Source organism: Narcine bancroftii, chromosome 1, assembly GCF_036971445.1.
Source record: "Narcine bancroftii isolate sNarBan1 chromosome 1, sNarBan1.hap1, whole genome shotgun sequence".
NCBI classification, from domain to species: Eukaryota; Metazoa; Chordata; class Chondrichthyes; order Torpediniformes; family Narcinidae; genus Narcine; species Narcine bancroftii.
Window position 1 is genome coordinate 204,754,617 of NC_091469.1, and position 19,069 is coordinate 204,773,685.

At 38.1% G+C, this 19,069-nt stretch overlaps 1 protein-coding gene across 7 annotated transcripts in view; it reads left to right on the plus strand.

The window, feature by feature from the left end:
* The window catches only part of strbp (spermatid perinuclear RNA binding protein), a 184,875-nt gene that overhangs the window by 130,581 nt on the left and 35,225 nt on the right, over positions 1 to 19,069 (plus strand). For 5 of the 7 annotated variants that reach the window (XM_069888772.1, XM_069888762.1, XM_069888805.1 and 2 more), the window contains 5 exons: positions 194 to 328; positions 3,402 to 3,542; positions 3,879 to 4,005; positions 9,572 to 9,616; positions 12,599 to 13,044. In XM_069888772.1, coding sequence (XP_069744873.1) covers positions 194 to 328; positions 3,402 to 3,542; positions 3,879 to 4,005; positions 9,572 to 9,616; positions 12,599 to 12,681 — 531 coding nt within the window. In that variant the 3' untranslated portion in view covers positions 12,682 to 13,044. Of the gene's footprint in view, positions 1 to 193; positions 329 to 3,401; positions 3,543 to 3,878; positions 4,006 to 9,571; positions 9,617 to 11,557; positions 12,220 to 12,598; positions 13,045 to 19,069 lie in introns of those variants that run through there. The other 2 variants (XM_069888797.1, XM_069888815.1) reach the window with 2 other exon arrangements.

The following is a 19,069-nucleotide window of genomic DNA, read 5'->3' on the forward strand; positions in this document are numbered from 1 at the left end:
GTATGGGCTTGCACTTTGGTAGAAAAAAATAAATGGGCAGTCTATTTTTTAAATGGGGAGAAAACTGAAAATACCCAGATGCAAAGAGACCTAGGAGTCCTTATGCAGGATAGCCTGAAGGTAAACATGCATATTGAGTCAGTGGTGAAGAGCATGCTGTATGTAATACTTAAAATATTTATTTTGTTTTTAGATGAGAACACAAGGCCCCATCCTGACAGCCAGTGGAAAAAACCCTGTTATGGAACTGAATGAAAAGAGGAGGGGGTTGAAATATGAATTGATCTCTGAAACTGGTGGCAGTCATGACAAACGGTTTGTCATGGAGGTACATTAAAATTCTATTATATGTAGAAAAAATCTGGTGTAATTTCAAAGCTGTGTAGTTAGATATGGCATTCTTTCTTTAAAGATGATTATCAGCTTATAGTAGCAAATATTTCTTTACATTTTAGCAATGCAACTAAGCAGGCCCCAAATGGAAAAGCTAAAACCTACAGATATTGGAAACCTGAAATAAAATTGATCTGTAGGTAGGGAAAAAATAGTTAATGTTACATTGTTAAAAATCAAAAATAAAAGAAAATGCTAGTAATAATTAACATATCAGGCAGTATCCAAGGAGATAAAGAAAAAGTGAACTCTGTATATTGATGCCTCCAGCAGCTGAGATGTCTTCAGCAACACTCAAGGTACTCAACGCCATACCCATCATAGCAGCCCACATGATAGGTATCCCATCCACAACCATTCATTCACTCCAGCACTGACTCAGAATAGCAGCAGTTTTGAATGCACTGCAGCAATTGACCAAGATTTGTTAGCTATCACCTTCCAAACCCCTACCAGCTAGGGAAAAGGCAACAAAAGCATGGCAAAACAGCACAATCAGGAAGTTATTCAACCTAACTCGAAAATATATCAAAGTTTCTTCATCAACGCTGAATCAAAATCCTGGAACTCCCTCCCTTTGTAGATACATCCACACCTCGAGAACTGCAGTAGTTCAAGAAGGTTAGTTCACCACTGCCTTCAGAAGGTCAGATAAATGTGTTCTAGTCTGTTACAAGCTGCAAATACATTATTAGAAATTGTTGAATTTACTGTGAGTCCTGGGGGCTGTAATAAGCCTAGTCCTCAAACTTGCATTGGGCTTTGTTGGACAGAGACTGTTATTTTTATTACTTCCAACATATCCTAACTATAGCTCCCCTACAATATGGTCAAGAGGCTCTCAGTCATGTTGGTTCTACTTCCTGCACTTTTGCTATTCCTTGTTTTCCCATTCAGAACAAGAAAAGAGATCCCCTTGTCTCCAACTTCTTCCACGTTTAATGGATCATCCTCCAATTCCTGTCACATTTGATGTCAATGGGCTCTCCATGTCCAGGCACAACATCTGTACCCCTCCTGTTCCACCATTCAATAAGTTATCTACATGATACCCTGTTCCATTTTTCCTTCTCACCACATCTTATGATGCAACACAGGTTGCACCCCTGTGGTTTTACCTCTTCCCTTGCATGGGCTTGTGGGTTGAAATGGCCTGTTACCATGTTGTATGTCTAAAAAAAACAATTTATCTTTATACAATAACTACCCAGTGTTGGCAAGCTCTCTCTCAGATATGCCACTATATTTATTTTCACACATGCATATTAGTCATATTAATCCTGGAGTTTCAAGTTGTAAAATAATTACATGGCAGATCATTTTTTTAATTTTAAACAAAGATGGGATTGCATTTCTGCATAGGAGTCTAGAAAATTGTTATGAAGTGTGTGAAATTGCTTTTAGGTTTCTGTCCAAAGTTGTATTTATCCCTTGCACATGGATTTAGTAACCTCAGTTATGCCATTAGACAAAATGCTAACTGGAAGTCAGGCATTTCTCCTCGATGGAGGAATTAAAACAAAATTGTCCTTTAAGGTCATTTTCACATTTTCTAATGGCTAGACTGAGATTTACTATTGGACTCAAATTTATTTCAAAATTATTTTTTTCTTGGATATTCTCTTCTGAGTTACATTACAAGTTCTACCTTGTTAATCTTATTGCAGAATGCTTTTGAAAATATTTAACAACTGCAATAAATTCAGTACTGGGTAGCAGAGCAAGACCTAGGTAAAATAAAAGACAAAACATTGGAGACAACAACATACAAGGAGGGGAAAATGGCCTTTTAATCACAACTGGAAAAACCTGTGGTTCAACCTCTTCCATTCCCACCATCCAGGAACTTTTGTTCTGCAATCTTTGTATTAACATAGTGTAAGGTTGGAGTGGGAATTTTACCTGAGGCATAGAAGCAGGTGCTTAAAAACAAGCTAATCAAGCATTTTCAAAGATTTTCATCTAGAAATGTATCAGCCACTACTGCTGAGAAAATAATATGGTAGTGGCTGTATTTTGTGTTTCATTCTAAAATTCGATTTCATTGAACTTCAGTTATCTATAGAGAATTAATCCATTTGACACCTGAGACAACATTTCAGTAAATACATTTACTAACCAGAAATACTAAGTCAGGAGACCAAAGTAAAATCCCAGAGATCAGACAACATGGCATACCTTTAAGGTGGAGAAGCACCGGCCTGAGGTGAAGAAAGCAAGCCATCGTTCAATAATAGTTCCACAGATCTAAGCTAGATGAACAGGCAAATGGCAATGTGATAAAGAAGAGGAGTGATGGCACACTGATTGCTTTGAACTGACAGTAATTGTAGATATTTTGAAAGAAATTCATAGACTCTATAGCACTGTGGAGAGTCATTTCATTCGATCACTGATTCAGATGTTATAGATGGTTTTGAATATTTTTGAATTCTTAAATAATAACTATAACAATGGTTTTCCTTAATGAAGTAGAAGAACCCTCACAATGTTTCTATTATACCGGGAGATGTAGGGGATAAAAATAAAAATGTGCTTTGTTTATTTACGGGGGTTATTGAGTGTTAAGATAAGATATACTTTCTAGAGGAAACTGACATTAATTGAAGGAAAAGCTTAAATACTTTAAGGTTCCTCTTTAGAAAGTCTTAATACCGTTGGAAGAAAAATGTTCTCTCTAGAATGTATACTTATTAACATTCCACTGCTTTTGATGTCCTCTGTTTCAAGCTTAAATATCATTCTTAACATTAAATTCTCTTTTGGTGGTTATGCAATTATAATATTTATTTAAAAACATACAACATGCAAACTTGAAATGCTGTTTTAAGAAAGTATTGACTTAAATGCTATGTTCCATTTAAAAATTGATTCTTGGCACCGGTTATAGTCCGGCCCATTAGAAAACAATATGTATTTACCATAAAAGTTAGAAATGTAAATCTATATATTGAGAGTCACCTAATAATTTATAAAGATTTGCAAATATGCTGGGTTTTTTTCCTTAGGTGGAAGTAGATGGTCAGAAATTCAAGGGAGCAGGCCCAAACAAGAAAGTAGCGAAGGCCAGTGCTGCTTTAGCTGCACTTGAAAAACTCTTTTCCGGTCCTAGCTCCACAAACATCAAGAAAAAGAGGACTGGTCCTCCGGTAAGATTTGTACTGTTCCCTTTCTGCCCCTGCTCTATTTAACAATGTAACTTTTCATTAACTTTGATCACAAATGTGTAAGCAAGTTCATGCAGGAAAATACATCCTGTCGGTGTCAGTGCATACATTTCTATTTGCCATACACCTGTCGGCTTTTTTCTGGTATTAAAATTTTCTATATTTCTTATGTATAAATGCAACGGACCATGCAATTTTAATTTGTTCATTACTGGATTGACAACTTAAAACAAAAATAGTTTAATGCAGATTTATTTTAAATGATCTCAGTTGAACAGTTGTTGACTGGTAAATTTTATTACCTTTCATCTTGTAAAGGCGAAGGGTCCGATAACTGCTCCAGCGGTTGCAGTCCAGTCACTCAGAAGCAGAGGCAGAGGGGCTTTGAACAGAGGAGCATTTGCCGGTGCAGCAGTAACAGCTGCTCCAGGGTATCTCACACCAGGTATGAGGCATTGCTGGACAGAAGTAATCAAAATTTTATTTGAATGTAACACTGTTCACTTTGTGTAAGCCTGTTATCTCACTGATATTATTTGTTTCTGTATCTGGCATCTCATGGTATTATTTACAAGGCCACCGGATTTAAATTGCTATGATTTACATTCAGCTCAGCTGTGCAAATTAAAACACAAGTGCTTTAAATGGGAAGGGTGCAGAAAAGATTCACAGAGATATGACCAGGATCAGAGGGTTTGCGTAACATTGAGAGGCTGGAAGAGCTACAATTTTTTTTCTCTGGCGTGTAGGAGGCTGAGGGGTGACATTATAAAGACATACAAAATCATGAGCACATAGATAAGGTGAATAGTCACAGTCTTGTCCCCAGAGTAGGAGAGTCTAAAACTAGCAGTTTAAGTTGAGGGGTGAAGGATTTAAAAAGATGGTGCATATATGGAATGAACTACCAGAGGAAGCGATAGAGGCAAGTACAATTATGACATTTAAAATACACGTGAAGTACATGGATAGCAAAGATTTAAGTATATGGACCAAACACAAGCAAATGAGACTATCTCAGATGGGCACTTGGACAGAATGGACAAGTCGGGCTGAAGTGCCTATTTCTAGGTCATGAACTTTATGACCCTAAATTTTAAAATAACTTGAATAAAATGAAATATTAAATCATTCGACATTTATCAAATATCTGTCAAGAGATACAGTACAACTCAAATTATCCAAAATTGGATTCACCGAAATCTTCAGTTATCTGAAATTTTTTAAAAATTTCGGATAAATGAGGATATCTGAACTGTTCGGGGACCTCGGGCTCCCAGCGGTGGCGGCAGCAGCGGACCTCGGGCCCCCGGCGGCGGCAGTGCAGACCTCGGGCTCCCAGCGGCAGCAGTGGACTTTAAGCTCCCAGGCAGGAGCGGGGCCTCGGTAGGGAGGTCAGTGGCCAGCATTGGTGAGAATTACACATTATTTTAATGCTTAAAAAGCCTTACCTTGTTGTTTGCTGTTGTTTAAACACTGTTACAAGTGATTTTCTGTTGCTAGTGAGCTGTTTTTAAAAAATGAACAGTTCTCCAAAAAAACCAGCCTGGTCCTGACCATTTTAGATAATCTGAGTTGTACTGTAACACTCAACATCAAAATTATACAAATAGATTGCCAATGTCAACAGAAATGTATGTAATGCCAAACAATTTTAAATCAGTCTCTTAATGCAACATTTGACCAGGTCAATGTCACAGTTTGTTGGTCTCAGCTCACACACATTCACTGCAATTTGCATGCTTGTCAAATTGTAGGAAAGATGCTGCCATTTAACAAAAAATTCTCTGAGCCTTGCTCTGAGTTGCTTTATTCAGAAGGCTTGGATAACTAAGTATCAAATCTTTAACTGGACCAGATCATGGTGAGAATCAAACAGCTGTTCTGGAGAGAAGCTGCAGCCAATTACACTGCACGTTTCAGCACATTCCAGACATCTGAGCCTGTCCACAGCAGAGTGGAATGATGAAACTCACTGGAGGTCACATGACAACGATTCTGTTCTACTCTGTCACCAGACAGCAGAATCAAGTCCTGCAGTGGCACTGCATTGTACAGTATCGAGCTGAAAAGTTGGATTATAAGTGGTCTCTCTCCTCTTCTTATCTGGTACAATTAGCATCGTCCAATTATTTAGATATGTTTCTACTCCTTATAAATATCTCTGATGATCAGAGACATTTAGAAACAATTCAAGATTCCTTTAATAGTGAAACTATCAGAAGCCCATCAGAGTTTCGGGGTGCAGGTTCATAATTTCTGGCATCTGCATGCTTGTCAACACTCAAGGCCTGCTCCCCGCCTCATGGAATTCCAGAGCAACAAATTGAGCAAGGTTAGAGAACCACAGCAATTGGGTCCAGTACAATCCAGCCAAATAATTTTAACAAGTAGAAATACAGTTGGCTGAAGGGGGGTAGGTGGGGGGGGGGGTCTTTTACTTTTTTTTAATATATATATATATATAAAATATAATGTTCATGTTTATGGTTCATTGTTGTATATGTTATTTACTATCTGTAATTTGAACGAATAAATAAAGTTTTTATTAAAAAAAAGACAAGTAGAAATACAGTAAATGTCCAACCCTCTCATGAAGGCAAATCAATCCATCTACAAAAGTGTGAATAGATTTTATTAATTTCAAAAAGTAGAGAACCCATAATTAATTATTTTGTAAGTTTAATATTGACTCACTGTTGAGGATACAACTTTTTTTAAATTAACGCTTTACTCTTGCCATATTAGCAATAGTTGTGTGTGGACTTTTGGTTTTGTGTAGACAGGATGGCAAGGTTAGTGTAACAGTTAGCGCAATGCTATTACAGCGCCAGCGATCGGGATTAGGATTTGAATCTCGCACTGGTTTCTTCCCACCGTTTGAAACATACCGGGGATTGTAAGTCAATTGGGTGGACTGAGATTTACTATTGGGCTCAAATTTATTTCAAAATTGTTTCTTCATGGTTATTTTATAACCATATAACAATTATAGCACGGAAACAAGCCATCACGGCCCTTCTTGTCCATGCCAGAACACTTATACTCTCATAGTCCCACTGACATGCATTCAGCCCATAACCTTCCATACCTTTTACATCCATATACCTATCCAAATTTTTCTTAAAAGATAATATTGTACCTGCCTCCATCACCTCCACTGGAAGCTCATTCCACACAGACATTACAAGTTCTACCTTTGTTGATCTTATTGCAGAATGCTTTTTAAAATATTTATCAACTGCAATAAATTCAGTGCTGGGTAGCAGAGCAAGACATAGGTTAAAATAAAATGACAAAACACTGGCGACAACATCACCCAAAGAGGGAAAAATGGCTTTTTAATCACAGCTGGAAAAAGTTAGCTATAACAAGTTTTAATGCATGTTTTAGATGTTATTTGGTCATTATTGTTATTTGGTTAGATTGAATTCCTAACTGTAGCATGTACGTATGGAAACGTGTTCCAACAGGACACATTCCACAAGATCTCCTGCCTTTCTCTTTAAGCCACATTATATATCTGATTGGTCGAGTTGATGAATATTTAGTCATTGGTGGATGAAGGGCTCATACAGGTCCTCCGTTGCTTATGGGGACTCCGTACATATAAATAAGTATTTGAGAGACTAGCAGGATGGTGGTGATGGTTTTTCCAGCTGCTTCAGGGCTACAGGCAACTTGGTATTACCAGGGTGTAGGCCAGGTGCAGGCAGGTGGATAGAGAAGCCAGTTTCCCTTCTGTGGAACTATAACATTTGGCAGAGATCAGTGACCATCCCTACTTCTGACGTCATAATGGGATGGTTGTTGATGTAGATGATTGGGCTCAGAATGCTTTCAGTCATGTTCTGAGGCTGGAATGATTGACCTCTAATAATTACAATCATCATTCATAGTTCTCCACAATGGAATGCTTTCCTTTCACATCTATTGACTTCAGCTTTACTTGATCAATGCTGCTTTTGATCTCAAAGGCGTGGTCTCATCTCAGGAATTTAGCTCTTTGGTCCATGTTATTATTGTAAAAGTCCCACTTGATGTTCTTGCAATGGAGGGAGTGCAAAGGCGATTCACCAGGCTGATACCTGGAATGGCAGGAATAACTTATGAGGAAAGATTGCGCAATTTGGGATTGTACTCGCTGGAGTTTAGAAGATTGAGAGGGGATCTCATAGAGACCTATAAAATTCTGGCAGGACTCGACAGAATGGATGCGGAAGGGATGTTTCCGATGGTGGGGGAGTCCAGATCCCGGGGCCATGGTTCGAGGATAATAGGCAAACCATTTAGAACTGAGATGAGGAGGAATTTCTTTTCCCAGAGGGTGGTGAATCTGTGGAATTCATTGCCACGGAGAGCAGTAGAGGCAGGTTCATTGAATATATTTAAGAGGGAATGAGATCTATTTCTTCAGTATAAGGGAATTAGGGGTTACGGAGAGAAGGCGGGGACGGGGTACTGAACTTTAAGATCAGCCCTGATCTCATTGAATGGCGGAGCAGGCTCGAAGGGCCGAATGAGCTGCTCCTATGTTTCTATGTACCATCACATTACTGATGATTGAGAGTATTCCCTGTCGGCAGTAATTAATAGTGTGTGTGTGTGTGTTTTAAAAAATGCCTGAGGCACTCAACAGGTCAGGCAGTATCTGTGGAAAGTGGAACAAGCTGCTACCTGACCTATTTAGTGTTTTCAGCATTTTCTACTTACCGATTCCCATCATCTGTCGTTTTTAACTTATTCATACAAGGGATGCGGGTTTAGACTGAGCCAGCATTTAGTTGGCCATCCCTAATTGCCCTTGAGAGGGTGGTGGTGAGCTGCACTTCTCGAGATGTGGGTAATGCTGCTAGGGTAAGAGTTCCAGGATTTTGACCTATTGACGGTCAGGATAGTGTGTGGCTTGAGGGGAACATTTAGGCGGTGGTCTAGCTGTATTTTTGCCACTCTTGTCTTTCTACCTGTAAGAGTCTTGGTGTGTTTGCTGCAGTTCATCTTGTACCTGATTTTTCAGCTACAAAGTAATTAGCTGGATTGGATTCATCCTACTCTTTGGGAATAGAAGATATCTGGGCACTTTCCCATTACTGGACATACCCTTGCATTATCCTATGCTCTGAATCATTTCTTGGTTTCAAGCAGGGTGAATGGAAGTGGCTGGAGCCTAACTCCTATGTTGGTGGCAATGTCGAACAAAAGCTAAAATAGATCATCAATTCACCACTTCTTGCTGAACTTTATTGCAAGTTCTTCAGTGTTGTATTTGTATCTTGGGGCATTAAATACAAATGGGAAGGAAATAAAAGATGCATTTAGATAGCATCTTTCACAGACTCGACATCTCAAACAGCACAGTTTCATATTTAGTAGAGTCATTACCTCACACAACCTGAAACCACTGATCTCATGGACTTCCTCCAGGTGCTCTGGTTTCCTCCCACATCCCAAAGGCACGTGGGTTGGTAGGTTAATTGTGGATTGCTCTGAGTGAATAGGTGAGTGGTAGAATCTGGTGCAATTGATGAGAATGTGGGAAGATTAAATAAAATGAAATTAACATAGAATAATTGTCATAGGTGATGTTTTGTCAGTGCAAATTCAAGACAAAGGACGTGTTTCTGTGCTGTATCTTTCCTTGACTGTATGGCCCTAAAGCATATAGTAGCCAAGAAAAGTGGTGAAAAAGACAAGAGTAGACTTAAGTTGAAATATAGGACTCTTCGAGGGGATCTGAGGGAAATTTTTTCACAGGGCCCTGCCTCGAGAGGTGGTAAAGGTAAATATGCTTGCATTTAAGAAGCATCTAGATAAATACTTGAATTGCTAAGGCATAGAAGTCTACATAGGTTACATGGATAAATGTGATTGGTGCAGACAGGTACGAGGAACAGCAGAGACATGGTGAGGAGGAAGGCGAGTTTTCTGTGACTCTTCATTGCTTTGTATTCTTGCAATCGTAGTACAGAAGTAGTAAGATTTTTAAAAAATTTTTGATCTTTTATCTTTAGGTTATGGTGCACCATATGGATATAGTGCTGCTGCCCCGGCTTATGGTATGTATACTGTCGTATTAGATTGTGACTCGCAATATCATTTGCTTAGTGCCTTAATCTAGAACATGTATATCTCTGCATTGTATTGAGATATAGATGCATATGTGAACATTGAGAACCCTTTTGAGTACTGGCTGTCCTTGTTTAATTTCTGTCAATAATCAAACATAAATGGCAAAAGTATTTCAAATTTCCAAGCCCCTTTTTCTTGTAAGATTGAAATGTAGAGCACACAATGAACTCAGCCAATTATAAATTTTGATCCAAAACCTATCCTAATTAATTTCCTTGCGTACTCTGGGTTCAGTGTTACATTGAATTAAAACACAAAGTTGTTTTATTTTTTGATAATACCATGAATTTTGATTTGCGTGCTCTTTCAAAGAAGTTCATTTGTCTTTTTGATGCAGTTTAAAGCACAATAGAAGAAATTAGCATAACTTGTAATTCTTGTCATGGTTGGAGCCTCACTTGCTAAAGCTTTGCCCAGATGTTAAAGAAGTAATTGTAAATTTGCTTGATCCATCCATGCCCAATTCAATATTTTAATAAATGCAATCCAAGTGTTTACAGGCATTAGATACTCTTTTCAAAGCATACTGCACTGCCAGAAAGATTGGCAAGAAAGCTGCAATGAGAGATGATTCACTGTTGCAATTACACTTTTTCATCTAGTTTTAAGCAGATATAAGTAATTTAAAAGTTGCAAGCGTAAAATGAGCCTGACATGATAGGTAACAGTATAAAACATTGAATCTTTCTGATTTTATTGCATGGTATTCCAAATTCACAGCAGACCAAATTGAACTTGCTGAGAGAAGGCTGAGGATGATTTTGAAACCTAGAAGTTTTGAGTTAAAATTGTGCATCTTCAAAATGAAGTGTTAGTTACAGAAGTTAGTTTCAAAATTGTAACCCACAGGTTTAATTAATTAGAGGCAAGACAGGTAGAATATCAATACATTTCTGCCTGTCTGATTGTTGACTTTCTGATAGTTTGTCTACTCTTGACAACTGATCGGCTTGAAGAAACAGGTGACTGAAAAACAAAATGTCTCATCCTGTTAATTTTTTTGTGTCTTAAATGAATGTGTCCTTTAGTCAGTTTTGTTTCTTTATTGTAAGCTTTATTTGCAAGCTTTCAAAATTTACTTAGTACTATTGGTTTTAATTAAGTTGAGGCAAAAATGAGGGAAGAACTTAAATTATTTAGATTTGACAGTCTAAAAGCATTCAAGGTAAATAAAAGCATTAATAGATCCTCATCGTGTAACTCAATCTTAGAGATTGCTACTCAATTATATTTTTATGGTGCATGTTTAACAAAAAGGCAGCCTCCATTTTAAAATTATTTTCAAAGTACTCTTTCAGGGAAAACTAACTTTAATGGCTCCACCATACTTTAATGTAAGGGGTAAATGGTTAATATGGATAAGAATGTATATTAACATGAGGTACTAACAGCTTGTGACTGTTTGTACATCAATTTTGTATTGTAATGCACATTGAATTTATTTCTAAATGATTGGACAAAATTGGCAAATTTCCATAACTTACTAAAATAAGCTTGTTTTAATCTCAGAAACTGGCATCATGCTGTTGCTTTGAATGAGTCTTATGTGCAAATGGTGACAAACAAGTGCAAGATTTATTTGGAGCCTTGGTTGGACTGCACATTTGAGTAGTTTGAGTATCATTTCAGTTCCAAATATAAATCTGCAAAGTTTGCTGTTACAGGCACAGTTGTCATGGTCTGAAATAACCCATCTGACATGTTTCTAAAATCATTTGTGAAAACTAAATGTGGAACAAAGTTCAACTGGGTTGAAATTCATATTTTCTACCACAAAGGAATCATTGTCACCATTTCTCACATAAAGACCCTGTGTTTCTGGATGTAACGCAAAAGAAAATTTCACACGGCTGTTTCCTTGGCTGTAGGTTCAAAGTGTCTTAATGCCTTTGTCAGCTGTTGCATGTTGGGAAATTGCACTTCAGTCACCTGGTGCTGTTAAAACACCTACTGTTGCTGCTTTGTGATTTCTAATGAAGATTAAAATTGAGAATAAGAAATCCGTCTGGATTATATCGAATTCTGTGAGGCCACAAGAACTTGGTATTTAAACAAACATTAATTAGCAAACCCATAGATCTTTCCAGATCTGCTCTTCAAATGACTTGCTAAATTACTTTTCTGTGGATGGCATGAAATGTGAATCAGTCTTACTAAAGTATAGATTTTTAGAAGAGTTCCCGGAATAAGAATCGATGTAAATGTGTGGTAGCATCTTTGGCAAGGGATTGCAGCGTATATCAGCAATGTGCATTCTATGTGGCACAAGATTATAACTTCCTGGAAACAAGTTAATCAAAACATTGCATTCAACAAATAACATCTGAACCTACTACAAATTGGGCATATTGAAGTATTTTGTTTCTCCTATCAATGAGCACCAACTACTAATGATCAAAACTGACGTCATAATCTGTTCATATATTGAAGTTGTTTTGAGGAATGGGTAGGCACTAGATAAAATGCCTCAGTTCTATTATCAATGCAGAATTGGAGTTACACCAATTCTTTTTTTTTTAAATATTGAATATATTTTATTCCGTCTTCAAAAATGTCATTTCCACTGTGCCTAAAATCCCTAAAATTTTTTATCTGTAAATAAAATTAATTTTGTGTTTGGCATATAAAATTTAATCCTAAATTGTAGTATTATGTCACAGGATAGCTTCAAATACTTAAATTGGGGGAAAAAATGTCTGGAACCATGTGGATAAAAATTGAAGTTTTTCACATGGTTGATTTGTACTTTGATTAAGATTATTACAGAAGTAATGCATGTAAAAGGAAATAAATAAATTGATACTGAATAGCCAATCTGCAAAGATCTATGGTAACAGACCTTATGTACTTAAGTCAATTTAATGGACCATTAAACTTATTTGGGGTCCTTTCGTTTCTTCTCTCTATAGGTTTGCCAGGCAAGAGAATGCTTCTGTTCCCCGTTATGAAAATTCCAACATATCCTGTTCCCCTTTATTCCTTTTTCAGCTAATTACTGTATTAGAAGCTTAATAATAGCAAAAAAAAAAGCATTAGGAGTAAAAAGTTGTTTTTTTAATTAAATTTCTTTGAAAATGTATGAAGCAAATTATTTGTAAAATAATTTTCCTATCTTTTTGATTTTAACAAAAAGGCTTAGTTCATTAAAACTTGATGTACTGTGAAATGTTACCTCATTCTCAGAATATAACTTAATCCAGCCTTCTGTGGTAGAAAGTAATAAAATTTAAAAAAAATCCTCACCAACATTTTAATTGAAGTATCGTAGCTTCTGAAGAATTTTATGGAGACTTATTTGTGAAGGATGTGTAGATAATAGATCTCTGATCACAAATAAACACTTTCTGTTTCAGAACCAGCCAGCGTATTGCCTGTTTTATAAATCTCTTCTGTGTAGTAAAACCTTAACCCAGTATTATACACATGCTCTGTACTTGCCATCATTTGTGTAATAAGTGTTGCATTCCTTACTGAAATTTTATAGTTTGAATTTTGATTTCAAAAATGAATTTGATTATTGCACAACACTAAAGTTATGCCCAATTAATGATTGTGTTTTATACAAATGATGGAAGATGCAAAAGAGCTAATATATCAACAGCTTTCTTAAGAAATGGTATGAAGCATGTGTACCAAAATTGGCTTAAGGCTCTCTTGCCTCCATAATTTCATATATTTGGTTCTTGTGGCCTTTTTTCATAAGTTACTTGAGATGCACCTTAACTCTGCACTTGTTGCTTCTAGGTAGACAGGTTTTTAATTAATGAGTTGTGTAATACAAAATAAAGCAGAAAAATCTTTGCTATGGATCTTTTTCCCACTGCACAAAATGAAGAATCTGAAGCAGCAACAAGGTCCCTATGGATACTCGCTACTTAATTGTCCCAATTCTTGTTGAGTGCTGCTATTTTTTTTAAAGTGACACGTTTCACCCACGGGCCATCATTCTTCCATCATTGTCAAGCCTAACAGAAGTTCAGATGCTTGTGTTTTTATAAGTGTTAACCAACATTTATTACCCCAACATCCTTTTTGTGTATATGCATGCCTGCTGTGGAAACCATTATGTTACTCTTGTAGGTTTTGTGAGTTATTTTAAGATAATCCTCGATTACATCACTTTCTTCCTAAGATTAAGGTACCAAACAATTTGCTTCCAGTCGATACTTGAGAAGGACACCTTTCTTTACAATCTTATGAATATGCTGGACAGTGTTAAGGATGGAAGTGAATGATAGCAGTTTATTGAAGCTTAAGACTGAGAAAACCAATTGACTATTATTGTCTGATATTGAACAAAAGAATTGAATGGGTTTGAGGGGGATATAAAGCTTTTCAGTTCTCACCCAAATGCAATCTTATATAAAACCTGAAAGATGAAAGTCTATATTTCTATTGTTAAACAATGTGAACACGTGACACATTTTTTAGGGAAAGAAATTAATTTCCTATCTTTTCTGTGTTGAGTTCCTTCTCCTTTCTTTCCCCAAAGCCTAACACTCTCTATAGACATTGATCCACTTCTCTTTTGAAAGATATCAAATTCACTTTCATCATCCTTTCAAACAACACTCACCAGATTATCATAGCATGCTCCAGTTTTTAAAAAAAAAAATACAGATTGTAGTGGCTACTATGGTAGATGCTACTAAATAAAGGCAAACATGCACAAAGGTAGTCAACTCAACACTGGTTTATTGCAGACATACGCAGACCTTTTATTCCCTGCCTGTTAATGAGCTCGTTAGTGAACAGCTGCTGGGCCTTTAGGCAGGGGCTTCATCTGATCCACTCGCTGTACTTTGGTGCCCAGCACTGCCAGCCCGCGATGTGTCAGGTAAGTCTGTGAACTGACGGTGGCAGTTTGCAATACCGCACTATGCACCCACTACCTCACCCCCCCCACCCACCCAGAATCATCAGCATAACTTAAGATGCCAGATACACTTGACTTAGGCGGACGTCCATGTCGCCTAAGTTGAGGGCACTGAACTGGTGAAGTAGGGTCCGTATGGGTGGGTTTAAATCTGTCCACGCTGAATAGCTGCGGATGCCCTCCGATGTCTAATGTACATACCACTCCATCTTTTTTAATCACATGAAATGGTCCTTCATATGGTTTTAGTAACAGTGCCCCTGGAACCTGTCTTCGTACGAATACAAATTCAGTGTTTAATAGTGATTGGGGCACTTGTTGCCTAGGTTTGACATGCCAGTTGGTAGAGGATGGTTTGTTGTTAGCAATACCCTTGCCGAGTTGTTGCAGAACATCCATGTCTGAATTACTTGTGAAGTGAATATCTCCTGGAACCATAAGGGCCGTACCATACATTCGGTCAGACGATGTAGACGATGCAGACAGTTCTTCTTTTGGAGCTATTCGTACTCCTAGTAGAACCCAAGGTAGTTCATCGACCCAGTTGGGGCTGGTGAGTTGGGCCTTCAGTGAAGACTTAAGTTGTCGATGGAAATGTTCCACCAGGCCGTTGGACTGCGGATGGTAACCAGTAGTGTGGTGCAACTGTGTACCAATAAAATGAGCCAAGGAAGCCCATAACGCCGAAGTTCCCTACTACCGTGAGAATATACCTCATGTCCTGTGATACTGGTAATTGTCCAACCAGATCCATGTGCACATGCTCAAATCTTCTGCGTATTGTCGGGAAAGGCTGCAGGAGTGCCTTGGTGTGGTGTTGAATTTTCGCAGATTGGCAGGATATATACTTTCGTGCCCATTGCGCGACGTCTTTTTTCAGCCCATACCACATGTACTTGTTTGACGTTGTTTTGACGAAGGCCTGATGGATGGGTGTGATAGATTGTGAATGTCATCAAAAAGACACTGTCTCCAAGATAATGGGGCCAATGGTCGAGGATAGCCCAATGATACATCACAAGGGAGTTTTGGACTACCTTGTTGCAGTGGTGCCACCTGTTAAATGTCGAGTTCAGTAATAGCTGTACTGTATGCCTGTATATCCGGATCCGCGGATTGTGCCGCAGCCAGTTCAGCAACGTTGACTCCACCTTGAATATGGTACACACTTGATCTAGAGAGCACATCTGCGACCAGATTGTCCTTTCCCGAAATATGACATATGTCTGTAGTAAACTCCGAAATGTAGGACAAATGCCGTTGTTGTTTTGTCGACCAAGGATCTGTGACTTTGCTAAAGGCAAAAATGAGCAGTTTATGGTCTGTGAATATGGTGAAATGTCGACCTTCCAAGATGTAATGGAAGTGCCTTATAACCAGATAAAGTGCAAATAGTTCTCGATCGAAGGTGCTGTACTTCATTTCCGCTGGTCTTAGATGACAACTAAAGAAGGCAAGGGGCTGATAATGGCCATTCCTACATTAAAACTACGATTTGGTTGATACCACATGTACTTGTTGCCAAAATGTGTTAAGTTGCATCTGTTGTATTTCCCTATTTCACCCTCCTGTGTGCTCTTCTGGTGAAATCTGTTACTGTCATTGTTTACCTCTCTCATGTTATATCAGTGGTTCCCAAACTTTTTCAGGCTGCCACCCCCTTGTCTTCCAGACCACATCCCGAGCGGTGCTGAGTGGGGAGGTGGGTTAGTGGCGGCGCTGAACAGGATGGTAGCGATACCAGTTCAACATGGGAGCCACCAAGACCAGCTCTTGCGAGAATACCTTGACACCATTTATTTTGCTCACTAATTCCACCCTGTTACTGCACTGGCTGCTTCATTAAACTTTGCAGCAGACTGAATAATAACAAGACTGAAGGTTCAGGACACTCCCTTTTCCCTCACCACCCTCTTGGATCTTTCCACTGCCCACAGGGCAGCACCCACTTTGGGAATCATTGCTTTAAAAGATGTACAAACTTAAAAATCATGCTCCTCATACCCAGCTTCGGGTCTTCATATCAATCCCTGAGCAGCATTACTTCTAACCTGAAATGATTCAACACAGCCTCATTTTTTTTGTTGTTTCTTAATTAACTTTGTATCTGTAAATCTCATGGGCTCAGTTTGAACGGTAAACCATTTGTTTTATGAGAGAAATTTCACTTATTTCCCTAAATCAATCAATAATACATCTGTAAACTCTTGAAAATTAAATAGCATTGTTGCTCATAGGTTCTAATGCATTAAGGCAATGTAATCAGCGCAGTTAAAGTGGAAGCTTCACTACTCTGCTATTACAGGTTGACGTTAGCTCCTGACATTTGAGCTCTGCCAGTAACATGTTATTGAACTTTCATCAGTTGTCACCCTGCCAGTTGCAAATCTGCTTGCTGCCTTTATTCAGCAAGATTGCATTCTGTGAGGCTAAAGCAAATATATTCTAAATTAACTTACTGAAATTTTAAGCAAAGGGATCGTCCTCGTTGGGGATCTCCATTATTTAACATGATGCCCGTGAGGATTACGGGGCAATGCTTTATTATTTCTGCACAGAGGAAAACTGATTGTATTTCGGAGTATTTAGCAGGCAAACAAGATTCTGCAATTGTCAGATTTACTGACGGGATAGCTTTATAAACAACCCACAGCACTAATTTTGTGGTAATGCCTTTGGCAGGGATAATTAAAATGCTGGAAATACTTGGGATGTCAGGCATGTAAATAGAAGGAGTGAACATTTCAGGTTGGCCTTGCAGAAAAACAAGGGGAAGTTAAAAATCAAAAATGTACTAACTAATTTGCAGTGAATGGGCGGATGAACTAAAATGCAGTCATGATATTGTGGAAACGCAAAGGGTGGGGATGCAAATGGGAGAAGTGTGAAAAGGGAACAGACAAAAAAAAAATAGGAATTATGAGATACAAAACACTGCCATGGATGAAGATGTAAAATAAAACACTGGATATTCTCTGCAGATGAAATAGCGTCCATGTTGTGAGAAAAAGAGTTTAACATTGCAGATCATCGCCATAACTGGCCAGTTCATATCTGAACTAGAAAGGATGATTATTTAATTTAGATTTGAGTGGTGATGATTTGAATGTTCCTGGTCAGAAAATTAGATGCAGTACCTTAACCTTGTTGTAACACTGAAAGAAGTCAAAGACAGAGAGATCAGAGTGGAAGGGCAATTTGAAGCTCAAAATCACGCTTGTGGATTGAACAAAGATGTTCTGCAGAGCAATCACCAAATCTGCTTGGATTTTGTCAAATGGAGGAGACCACATTGTGAGAAGTAAATGCAGTACAGCAAAGTGGAAGAAATGAAGTGAATCATTAACTAATCTGGAAGGAACGTTTGGATCATTAAATCTTGGTAAAAGAGATAGAGAAGAGATGTTGCTTTGCATGGGGAAAATGGCAGAAGGGGAGTGTGCATTAGTGAAAGAGAGAACTAGAGAATTGCATAGGAAATGATCTCTTTGCAATGGAGAGAAGGCACCTCATGTTGGCATCATATTGAAGGTAGTGATTACAGAGAATGATCTGATCAAAGAGGAAGCTAAAAGATTAGGATGGGAAAACCTGACTTTACTCAGGGTGCAATTAGGAGAGAGAGCAAAAGTATTAGAAAGCAAACCGACACCATTGAGACCCATCTCATTCATGCATTTTGGAAACACTATTACCTGTTCTGAAAAGCTACAGATGGTGTAAATCTGACAATAAATACAGAAAATGGTGTAATAGCAAGGCAGACAGCTTCAATCAAGTCCATGGATATTGTTTGCTCATTACCCTGTGAAATGGAGATGGAGAAGTGAGCAAAGAAAGGGACAGCAAAAGTAATGAAACTTGCACTGTTTGCTTTTTCATCCTCGCCAACATGTACCCTCTTCTCGGAGCAGCTTCCCATGTGAACTCAGGAAAGGCATCAGCTGCTTTTTCACTATTCCCATCCTGGGACCCAAATAAACCTTCCAGAACAAGTAGCAATTTACACTCTATGGTGCAGACACAAAAATTAAGTGATTGCTATGCAGAACACTTCTGTTCTGGTGGAAAGGTGACCTTGAGCTTCAGGTTATGCTGCTGCCTGACCTGTGAGAATTTTCAACAGTTTATACTTTCATAGTTGATTTTTTTCTTCCTCTGTTTACAGTCTCTTCCAGACATCTCCCTCCCCTTCTCCCTCTAGACCTTCTCTTCATTGCTTTAACTACCTCTGGCCAATTTAAAACTTGTTTCATTTCTGACTTTCTGCTTAAAAATCATTCACTTGAAACAACTGTTTCTCTCTTCACAAAAGCTATACTCTTTTTATTATTAGATTTACAGCTTCTAAGTTTTTCAATCATAATTTTTTTTTACAGATTTTTAAAATTAACAACCTCACTACTGTTTTTAAAATTTAGGAATTCCTCTCAATTATGAGGATATGAATCACTGCAGTTTTCTTGTTCTTTCCTCCCAGTCAAGACGTTAGGCAAATTGCACC